The 12085-nt window shown below is 36.0% G+C and overlaps 2 protein-coding genes across 2 annotated transcripts; both read right to left on the bottom strand.

The window, feature by feature from the left end:
• Positions 1-828: 828 nt before the first annotated feature.
• Positions 829-8412, bottom strand: LOC111407176 (pyrophosphate--fructose 6-phosphate 1-phosphotransferase subunit beta). The gene is made up of 16 exons (XM_023036508.1): positions 8118-8412; positions 7136-7297; positions 6921-7042; positions 6332-6385; positions 6128-6234; positions 5870-5975; positions 5073-5136; positions 4038-4126; positions 2959-3090; positions 2607-2777; positions 2400-2515; positions 2128-2239; positions 1874-1958; positions 1667-1711; positions 1384-1452; positions 829-1133 (listed from the first exon to the last, which is right to left on the bottom strand). Exons 1-16 carry the CDS (start codon positions 8302-8304, stop codon positions 1057-1059), a joined length of 1698 nt encoding a protein of 565 aa, XP_022892276.1. The 5' UTR covers positions 8305-8412; the 3' UTR covers positions 829-1056.
• Positions 8413-9137: 725 nt separating this feature from the next.
• On the bottom strand, positions 9138-10113 carry LOC111407175 (light-induced protein, chloroplastic-like; the record flags this gene model as incomplete). Its single annotated transcript, XM_023036507.1, has 2 exons — positions 9138-9637; positions 9892-10113. Coding segments are annotated over 2 exons (537 nt in total), but the record flags the coding sequence as incomplete, so codon positions are not given.
• Positions 10114-12085: the final 1972 nt, after the last annotated feature.

Below are 12085 nucleotides of genomic sequence, written 5' to 3'. Positions count from 1 at the left end.
ATTTATAATTTTAACCCCCCCCCCCCCCCCCCTTTCTCCCCAAACCCCAAAAAATAAAAAATAAAAAAAATAAAGGGACTACGAGAACATAGATTATATTATTCTGAGGTAAAAATTTGTATTTTCTATAGGGTCAAATTAATAAAATTTAAAATTTTCCTTATACAAAACTAAAACTTTAAGACAATGTCAATCCTGATGAAAGATGTGATAGATGAATAGTGCTGCATGGAAATGTCCATTGTGATTTTACTTTGGACCAAAGATTGAAAATTCAATAAAAAGGGACAACTTTGATGTTATGCCAAGTAATTTACCCACAGAAAAATATTTTCCAGATTTAAATAATAGAAATAGTGACATGAATTACGACAAATTATTACACACCAATTGCCGAGTATTTGGCTCATTCAATAGTCTTGATTAGCTTTTGAAATTAGACTAACTACATACATAAAGCTTCTAGGGGATTCGATTAGTTCTCAAAAAATTAAGAAAAAAAATGCACAAAATCAGAAAAACAAAGAATCATATACAACTTTTACTAGAGACTAAATTTAAGAGTGAATAGTCATTAGGGTTATTTTTAGTTAGAGGGTAAGACCAAAAAAATCGCTCTCTTTGCATCGCATTTTTATAATTCTTGAGGAATCAAAACTCTATTGTGTTTAGTACGTTCTTATTGCATGTTCAGAATTTTAACAAAATTTTATCAAACAAGCTCTTAGTCCAAATACCCAACTTGCAATAAAAGAAAATTGTGATTAAAACCCAACGACTAAACAAAACTAAAGACATTATTTTTCACCTAAGATAAAGGTACACCAATTAATCAGTTTAACGAGAGAAGGCAACTTGACTATTGATAATTTCACTTTGAAATCACTTATTTCATGTCCTAATTCAATCAAAAGGTCACAACTTGAAGAGTTACATTCAGAGTTAAATAGTTCACGGATGATACACCAAAATTAAAATAACAAAGAAACGTCTGGTAATTGAACATCCCAAAGGCCGCGACGCTCAACTATTTGAGTAATTTTCTCACGAGGAAGTTTATACTTGTGCTCCAAGCTCCAACAGTAAGGTGTGATTAGTTTTAGAAGATGCCGGGCCAACAAATTGAATGGGGCCTGTAATTACATTGGAAAATGGAGTCAACATAAGGAACAACTGAAATACACGGCGAAAAGGGAACTCAAAATCATATGTATGTATTGAAGGATGAATATTTTCAAGCAATTAATGTCTAATATGATCGAGGAGAAGCACAAACTTCGAGTTCTCATTTTTCTGCAGACATTATGCCTTCATTTTTAAGAAACTAGACCAAATCCAACCCGAATACTAGATAGAAGAATCAGAGTGATTATTTTAGTGTACCAGGATTGATATATCGGTTGTTATGAGCCCATTCCTCTCGCATTGATGCGAATTTCTTGAACGGGGCACCTGAAAAAATTATCCATACATTTGGTATCAGATTGGACCATAATCACAAATAAATAACCAGTTAGAAACATAAAAGGAAAGGAAACCCACGGGTCACTACCTCCTGAATTAGATGCTATCAAAGAAGCATGCGACTAAGTTTTAGTGGAAAATAAAATAAAGTAAAAAGGCACATATGCACAAATGAGTGAATAATTAAAGAAAAAAATCTCACCTTCAAGCTCGACCATTGCCTTCTTTATCACAGGCTTGAACTTCCCTGCAAAATAGAACAAGTTTTAAGTCACGTGAACAAACACCTATTTCATTCGAGCATGTCCCATCACAATGAACCCAACCCCCTGTTGTCTAACTTGCAAAAAAATTAATGCTTCTCAGTGAATGTAAAGCTGCAAGACATGAAAACAAGTGATCAGTATACCATGTCTCCTTTCAACATCCATCAACGAGGTCAATGCTGTTCCGCCAACGGTCCATTCTTCAACTGGTGCAGCCAAGTTTCCCACCTGGATGGATGAAGCAAGTCATGTGTAATAGGCTGATCCCAAATTTAGCTATAAGATCTTTCATATTAGCAAGAGGTGAAAGTTTGACACTCACAGTCCAGAATTAAGCAAAAACAACTAGATGGAACCAAAAAATACTGGGAGAAATTATGCGAGCAAAAGCACATACTGATGATATCAATCCGGTCTTTCCACTTTCGAGTAGTGCTCCAGCAGCAAAACCCAAAGCATAACAATACGTGGCATCAAAATTAGATGGTAAACCACATCTTCCTTCATATCTGTGGAGGTGAAAATCACATCACACGGTAAATATTCAGTCTTAACAAATTTTCTGCCCTAATCTAATCATCGCAAAACCAGAAAAGCTGAGAAAAGGCATTTGAGAGAGAGAGAGAGAGAGAGAGAGATAATTAGAAAACGTGTATAAATAACAAGTACCCGAAAAAGTGCGACTGTCCTTTGAAATGGCCTTTATATAGACCTGCTTGCTTCCTTAGCTCCAACTCAGTTTCAACCATTTGAATGAGCATTTTCTCTGTCTCAATTTTGGCAACCTGGAGGGGGATTGAACAATAACATATAACCCACCTGCACGCCACGATACAGAAATATGAATTTATACATTGACGTGGTGAAAGCTTTTACCTGGACATTTCCATGTGGATCTCTCTCAAGCATCAATTGATCCTGGATTGCTGGAGGTAAAAGTTCAAAAAGCTGAAGAGATTGGGGTTCAAGTTTCTTTTTCCAAAGACCAGCTTCATCCACAGTTTCATGAGCCAATATTTCATTCAGTTCTGCAATGAGATGCTGGACCTGCAATTAACGATAAATATCAGCAAAAATATAATTCAGCACAGAAAACAATATATCAAAGGAGCAGCAAAATACATTCTGCAGAGAAATATATGTACATTTGAAGGCTTGGAGGAGCCAAGAGAAATACGAGAAAAAAGAAGCAACAACAGTTAAAGAAAATCACAAAACACAATTTCACCTCCGGAATGAAATCAATAAGCCCCTCTGGGATAAGTATCACACCATAATTATATCCTCGTTCTGCACGTTTGCAAATCACATCACCAATGTAGTTTGTAACACTTTTAAGAGTCTGTTTATTTGCAGCAACCTGCAGCAAGATTAGAACTAACTGAGAAACAAAAACTCAACTTAGGAAGTTTTTCAGAAAATTTAATAGCAACTATCTAAAATAGAGAGTTTAACTCTTAAGACTCTACTCATTTATTCTTTTAATTTCTTTGGGTGGACAATATGCTTCAAAATCTTCGCCAACTTCATGTCGTCCGAATTAATTTAACAAATCATACATAATCTATAACATGAGCTCACATGATCACAGGGAATCGTTCATTTGCCCCTTGTGAATAGATTCATCAATTTAAATATTTAATAGGCTTAAATAAACATATCTACATGGCCCAATTCAAAGTGTGAACTAGCAGCAAATGACTTGGCATCAAATCGAGTCGCCATCCTCAGGTGATTGCACACAGTAGGCCTGAAAAGGGACTCCAGACAGCATGTGAGAAGGTGGTTTGGAAATTCAAATTATTAACCCATCTCCATAACTAAAGCTTTTACTCAATAGACCATTGAAAGGTAACTTTAATTCTTTATGCTACCTGTTGTTCAATTTCTCTGCAAGTATATTCCATCCTAAACAAGTACACATACATGCTCTCTTGTTCTATCCACACTGTAACAGTATGAGATTGCACACAACATTCATATTCTAGCATAGTAATACTATATGAGTTAACTATCTTTAGACATCTCAGAATGCTTCTGTCTCTCCATTCTTCTTAGCATATGGGCTAACATTTAGAAGATTTCTGCAAGACATCTTTGACTGAGCTAGGAGGAAGTTAAAATTGCCTTTCTAACTAATTAGATGAATTGTCTTTAGTTTTATCAATTGAGGATTTTGTTTGTCGTTCTTCAATTATCTCTTGATAAAAATCTCAATGCAAAACAGAAGTAGAAGTAGAAAAGGTGGAATTTAAAGCTCAAACACACTGCTAATACAGTTATTTTTCGATGGACTAAGAAAGGTACCTCTTCTCCAATAAGAGTGATGTTTGGATGAGTTTGCAAAGCGCATTCCAAGGTAATGTGTGAAGCAGCACGCCCCATAAGTCGAACAACTGGGAATATTTACACAGATTAATGTCTTTACAGTTCAAAGCTGCTGAGACAAAAGAGTCATAATTGAAAAGAAAATGTTGTCCAATTAAGGGGGAATACGGGGACAGATTATTTTGATAAATAGCAAATAAATCAAATTATATAGAAACAGTAAGTTATTCAGTGCCCTTCCAAATATAGATGAATAATATGGTAAGATCAGCAAGAGTTGGATAAACAATCAAGAATATCAGAAGGAAATCAATGACAGGATATTTTATCCAAAAAGTTCCAGCAATTTTTTTAACTACCCACATGAATGTAGACCTTAAACAAACGTATGTAAAACTGGAGATCACTAGTTATTAGAGAATTTCAAGTAATACTACTTGGCCCCAAATGTCATGCCTTCGTTTTGACTAGGCTTGATTATTGAGGTAGGAATTGAGAAGTGTTTGTCTGCTTTTTCTTTTTTCCTTTTTTTTTACTTGTAGTTCTCTGTTGATGAATGTCAGAGCTATGAGTCAGGCCATGTGTTTTTACTGCATGAAAAGTACAAAAGCAGGAATGCAATTAAAGGGTATTCAGGCAATGACAACGAGCAGAAGCACTTTAGCAAAGTGGACATGGATAAGGACATTTTAAGAAAGGAAATGACAGCATTTAATTTAGGTATTCTTTTCCGAAAAGAATAGTAACAGTGGATCAGAATTAAACTGTCATAAAGACAAACCCTGGAATGCAAAAAGAACCATAGGACCTTACTCGTGCGATCAAATCTTTGAATCACAGCGTAGAAAAAGAATATATTTGAATTTGATAAAGCTCCTTTAGTATTAAAGCCGTGCATAATACATGCGTCTGCAGCTGGCATGTGCACATAAAAAATTCTCCGATCGAAAACATATATTGAACGAAAAACTTGGTTTCTTTCAAATATATTATCACCAGCACTAGTGCACTTACAATGGTAGTATTTTCCAGTTGAACGGGCATCTACCATGACATTCCCAATCATTTCAGCATATATCTGGAGAGGTGGAAAAAGAACTACCAATATATTACCAACCATTTCCTAATGGTAAAAAATAACAAGATTCTTGACACGCTGCATGCAGAATTCCTCCCACTTGTGTTGAATGAAACATTTAACTATTCACAAGGGGCACTATTATTAAAATAGAATCACAAGAACAGAAGAGAAAGTCATCCTTGATTTTAATCTGGAAACTTAAGAAATAATCTTTGAAAAAATTGCAGGGAAATCAAACTTATCTAAATCTTGAGATGGTTCTGTGAGTTGGGCAAGAAGAAAGAAGGCACAAAACTCTGTAAGAATTTGACCAAGTATCCTTATATGTGGAAAAGCTATCTTTACAACTGTTTGATTTCGCTGCTCCATATAACTAGGAAGTATGAAATTGCCACCAAGGAGGTTGCCATTTAAGGAAACATTTCAACTAGTTACTTCGTGATGGCAACCTTTAGAGTTGCATACTAGCGATGATTAACATCATGCGATAGCATTGATTATTGATTGTGATGGATGTAGTGAAAGAACAGTAGGACCATGGCCGAAATGTTCTGGTGGAGTAGAATGCTAAAGAAACTTCAAAGACATTTTCTTTCTCAAAAAACATACTCGTAGATGAGCTTTATTACTGGATACATAGATCAATTTATCTGAAGTTCAGTATATCTATCCATTTTTATGCTAGAGTTATACTCTTGGTCCTATACCAACTCTTAAATGTTAAAATCACCTTGCATGCAGTATCAAACCCAAAACTTGTGGGAACCTCTTTGCATTTCAAGTCACCGTCAATGGTCTTTGGACATCCAATGACCCTAGTTTTCAGATTTTTACTCCTGAGATAACACATAAATAAAAGCTTCAAATCAACACCATAGTATATACATTAGATGCCGTTATAAAAGACCTAAGTTCATAAGAGAAGATTTTAGAGACAAAACAATAAACCAGAAGTGATGACAGTTTCTACAGATGATAGGATACTTACCTAAAGTTTTCAGCCAGAAGGCAAGCATTGGTGTTTGAGTCATCTCCACCAATTACAACAAGCCCATCTAAATCAAGCTTAAGTGCTGTTTCTTCAGCTTGCTTAAACTGAAATGAGTTCGTGCAACCTCTTTCAGTTCAGTCTCAGAAAGGGAATATTATCTCTATACAAATTTCATAATGTCTAGTAGAAGTAAACATATACCTGCTCTGGAGTCTCAATTTTGTCCCTTCCACTGCAAATCATATCAAATCCACCCTGATAGAAATATTGCAATTCAGGTAGATGCTACTCAACTTGAATAGTTTAGGCTTTAACCAAATAATCAATAAATCAGTAATAAGCATATTGCCGATTTGTATACCAAAATTATAGTCACAATACTCTAGATCATTAATGGCAAGTGAAACATTATTTAAACCTAAATGCAAAATGTCAATTGAACCCTAATCTTTAAGAATTCCACATGAACAAAACCATGTACATCACAGATAAACTTAACAAGTTTAGCCAAAAGCTAAAAAGGAAAAATAAAATAAAATAAAAATAAAACAATCAGCTGGCATATAGAGAACAGTATGCACTGGGGTTTCAAATAATTTCTTTGAATTTAAATTAGGTAACAAATTGTGGATTTTAAGAACATACTGTTTTGAATTTGCCATCATACTAGAAACATGTGTTAACATGGACGTGATCAAACTCAAAATATAAAATAAGGCAACAGCTTTATTTAGTAGAAAATGAATCAGCAAAATAATAAGAATATCATGTACATAAAGAAGAAAGTTACCTGATTTCTGTAAGGATAAATGTAGTCTGAAGTCAAAATCACGTATTTGCATTTCATGATCCCTGCCGGTCCACCTCTGAACCCATACATTGTGCTCCCTTTGCAACGATCCTGCAAGTAATCTGCAACCCATACACAAAACATAGCCCATTCAACTCAGAAAGAAAACATTGCAATACACGGAAGTACACATGGTGAAACTCAGAGACCCTAACCAAAAATTCCAGATATAACGTTGTGTCCTCCTGGAGCTTGCCCTCCAGACAAAACCACTCCAATCTTCAAGCCTTGAACCGGTGGGGTATCACCTGAAGCACCTGGTACCAACATTGCTGATGGTTGTCCAAACACGGATGGAAACAATTTGGCAATCTCATCTGCAATCAACCAATAATCATCAAATTCAGTTTAGAGCACTGTTGGAGACGCCGGAGTATGAAAATGTTGCATCAAGATAGTGATGGAATAATATAAATCTTAAATATTCAAATTCAATCGAAAGATGTAAGTTGACAGGAAAAATAAAAAATTGAATTATTCTCAGAACTCAAAATTTTGGCCATCCATCAATCAGAAATCCAATAGTTGATATTACTCTATTCTTCCAACAAAATTTCATTTTCACGTATATGGAGGCTATTGTATCCAGATCTACAAACTAAACTATAAATGAAACAAAACTTCACATTGAATTTCATAAAGGACTCTAGTTTCTTAAACCTTCCAATTTCAACATCTAGCAAAAGAAAAGCATTAACAGCTCCAGAGGTCGCAAAGTTCTTTCTCAGATCGATGTATCTCAATAAACAAACACACAACAAAAAAAAAAAGTTTCAAAACTCAGTCCCCATTTGGCCCTCATTCTATCCCAATTTTAATGGTTGGAATAGTGTTTTTTTGAAAAATACATGGTTGTAAAAAAAAAAAAATTTATTTGCGTGAAATATTATTTTATTTTATTAAAGACTGTGTTGTTAAAAATAAGAAAGTGAAAAAGTATAAGAAGTAGAATGGGACCAAACGGGGGCTCAATCACTCGCTTCAGAACCAAAAGTAATGCATAAATTTACGAGATCACAGGATGCTTTCATCAACAGATCAACTTCCTATTCATATCGCACGTACATTACATCACGGAGCACAGTACTTTACACTGAGGGTGAGTGTATAGATGTACTCAAATGTGTAAATATATACCAGGATTGCCGGCGGCGGAGCTAGGTGGTCCATCGACGACTTTGAAGGCGCTTCTGAGGACAGAGGGAAGAGGGAGAGGGTGATCGAGGCGGCTATTCTGTACTTCGCTGTAGAAGGCGGAATAACGGCCGGTAGCAGAGGGCTTGACGGTGGCGATTTCTCCATTAGCAACCAAAGCAGCGGCCATTTGAATTATTACCTTTTGAACCCAACACTGAGACTTCAGGGAGACCAAACCTCAGACCTTTCGGGGGAGAACTTTTGTTTTAGCTGTCCGGTTCTTTTCTTTCACTATCTAACTCGTAGTTGAGGGAGAAAGGGCAAAGTAGTCCTTCGGAAGCTCCGCCTTCAGCGAAGTTGTTGTGCGTAGGGGTGTTTTGGTAATTTAATTTTTCTACCTAACTCCCACTTTTCCATACAACTAATGCTATTCAGCGCCCATTTCACTTCCGATAAAATTATAATCTATTTGTTCTCTCTTTTTATTTATCATACATTTTTTAATAAAATAATATTAAACACGAATTCAAATTTTTTCTCATTTTTAATTACACATTTTTCAAAAAACAATACTCCAAAAATTATAATCTCAAATAATGTTGGCCAAATAGGAACTTAACATTGCCAATGGTAATCGCCTGTCTAAATGATATATAACTAAGTATAAATCACTTTAACAGTAGAAAAATAAATCACATTTATGATATCCAATCACTTCTAAACTAGTACTCATAAAAGTAGTGCAAAATAACATCATTCTACAACTTGTTATCGAATTATCTTTAATTATTTCCTTTGTTCTGGTTATGGACCGTGGTTGGTGGATTTTACTAAAATGCTGAAAGCATATTCGAGTTTACAAATGATTTGATTCCGTTTCCATCATCTTTCATTTTTGGGCTTGTTCTTATTGTAACTGTGGGCTAATGGCGTAACCAATTTTGGGCTAAGGAGGATAAAATAGAGAATTTTAGGCCTACTAGTCCAACGTCAACCTTTTCTACAAAATGGCCTAACATCAAAAATGAAAATTTGTTGAAGATTACATATCGCAATTCTGCATGCGTATTATTGATTACATAGCAAAACCTTGAAGTTCTTGTTCACTTTTAAATCTGGTACATGTCAATGCAGTTATAACCAGTATTAACTATTAAGTCACCTGCATTATTACACACAATTCTACAGGAAAATAAGTGATATGCCTATGGAGACAGAAGGGCGCTGCCTTCCTTGATGAGGACAAATATACTGCCACGGTCTCCTCTCGAGATCCGAAGATCATCATCAAGGTATGTTGTTAGGAGCCACGACTCCGCCTTGCTGCTGGAGATGGGAAACTTCAGTGGTGGCCTGCTAGAAATGGTTTTTGCAACAGAGGAAGCGGTGTCTTGGACAGAACTGAGTAAACCTTTGAAGGGCGTGAGATCAATCTTTTGTCCCAGAAATTCCACATTTTCTGGTAGTACGATAGAATCAGTCAGCTGAGGAGTGCCTATGATTCCTTCTTCAAACTTTATCTGCAATTCAGAATGGTGTGGTAAGATATAAAATAACTAACTTTTTTATTTAAAACGTGAGAGTATTGTAACCTATTCAAGCTATTTTAGGACGAAGGCAATGATCAAACAGAAAAAAACCATAAAAAAACCATTAAGTTTTTCCTTAAAAAGCAGTTCGTCAATTCATCATACAAGTTCCTCGTTTACAAAAGAAAGGAAATTTTTACTCATGATTTATTATTAGAAAATGTAAAATTAGATACTAAAGTTACCTGCACACGCTGGGGACTTCGAACTTCAAATTTGGCATTGGTACTTATTGAAGTGGTTGCCAACGGCCCAGCAAAGACGACACAGTTCTGGACTGTGAAATTCTCTGAGTCAATGGTCTGTGATATCTCTTCAAGAGTCACCAATGTCAGTGTTCCCCTTGATAATAAAGGAAACAAACCCGCAAAAGATGTGTACCTGCAGTGCCTCTCAGAAAAAAATAGTTAGTCAATTTTTATGCAATATAATCTTAGCAATCAATGATCAGGCTTCGAGACCATGACCAAGGCAGGGTTGTTGCAACCCTGTTATAAAATCTAAAGATCTTGCAGTAAGCTACAACAAAAATATGCCATCAATATCATTCAAACCAAGTAAAGAAGTGTACGAGAAAAGCACTATAAAGAATGACTATTGGTTAAAAATGATTCAGGGTCAAATAAAACTTGAGAAAAAAATAGGGGAAGTCATTTTTCAAGAAGTATAACACCCTACAGAGACTTCAAAATGACACAGGAAAGGCAGAAAACTAGATGGCTATTTGAGTTTTCCACTTCGCGTTTTATATGCAGCCTTTACATATCAGTGACAAGCAATGATGGACTGTTTATTTTTTTATAAGCATTGTAGTTGCGCTTGCAGTTGAGAGAAGTTGGCTTTACTGTGTGAAAGAAAAACCTTCGAAGGAATCAGTGGAGAAATTTTGTGTTAATCTTGTATCCATAGAACATCTGGCGTGACATAGATAATGAATAAATAGGAGTTAATATCATTCCAATTGCCACTGCAAAAGCAATTAGTTGCTGGAACTATGTGGTATGGTTCAGCAGCTACCCCCATCGAATTATTTGGGCACACTCGTTACCTTTTATTTGTGAGGAGCTGGATGAGAAAAAACTCTCCCATCTGGTTCTGTAGTAGAGATGGAATTGTGAAACAACCATCAACTATAACAAGTAATCATTTATTAAATTTAAATAGGTCATTTTTCTTTGGTGAAATCGAATTCAAAAATGAAAGAAGCAATGTTTTACAGAATACTTCACATCTGACACTATATACAGATAATTATACAGAAAACTCCTGTTCTGAGTTTCTACTGCAACTCCAAATATTATGATGGTGGCTAGTTCCAGTTCTTCTCAACCTCAGTTCTGTCAATTCTCGTCTTTTTAGTCGAAATGTACACAGTGTAATAAGTTCCCACTTCTTAATATATTATTGGTCCAGATCTCCTCTCCCGTTTTTTTTTTTTTTTTTTCCCTCCCCGCCGCTGAAGCAATTTTTTTCCCTATCCCGCCCCTCCGAGAGCTCCCCGCTGGCCCCTCGCTTTCGATCGACGCCGGCTCCGCGGACCCCACAATCGCTGGCCCGTTCCCTCCGCGGTTGCGATCGCTCCCTGCGCTGGACTGACATCAAATACGCTCGGACCAGATCGGAAGAGCGTCGCATGAGATTCAAAGCACAGAAAGTTTGCAATGAAAATGGTATAAATTTTCTGGTAGAAAAGCAGGCTATTTATAGACTTGTTCATGGCCATTCGAACAGTCATCACCTTTCAGACAAGCCTCAAAAATTCGAATAGACATATTGTTCTTAAAAGTCATGTCTGTTAAGTCGGTTAACAGTCGGCTGTTTGGTCAGTAAACAGTCGACTGTTTGGTCGGTAAATAGACGACTGTTAAAAGAAAATAAAACACCCCGGAATAATAAGCCAAAATTTAAATTTCATAATGTACCCAAGAATTTGATTATTTACAATTTGGCCCAGAATTTTAAATAAATTTTGTCCAAAAAAGTTAATATAGTGTAAAGGTCCACCCGGACCCGCACCGGACTCGGACTCGGACTCGGGCCGTGCCGACCGGTCGGACGGTGGCGGCGGCGCGCGCATGTGGGTTTATGACCGAACCCAATAGGATATAGGTCTTCCCCCTTCCAAAAACTATTGGTACCCCTTGGGGCCCAAACCCAATTCCAAACTTCCACCTTATAAACCACACCAAAGTTTCCTAACTTTTCTATGTAGGATAAGTGTTTAGAAAATCAAATTCTTCCATAATACTTAGTTTGTGTGAGTTACTTTAACACTTAATATTTCATTCAATTTTAAATGGATTTCAATAAATAAATATATCACGTTAATCATCTCGCGGAGTAGAACGTGAATATGCTAGGTCCCGTATTAATTAAAAG

The sequence above is a fragment of the Olea europaea genome, chromosome 13, assembly GCF_002742605.1.
Source record: "Olea europaea var. sylvestris chromosome 13, O_europaea_v1, whole genome shotgun sequence".
Taxonomy (NCBI): Eukaryota; Viridiplantae; Streptophyta; class Magnoliopsida; order Lamiales; family Oleaceae; genus Olea; species Olea europaea.
Note: the sequence above shows the minus strand (reverse complement) of the source record. Positions and strands in the feature narration are given on the sequence as shown.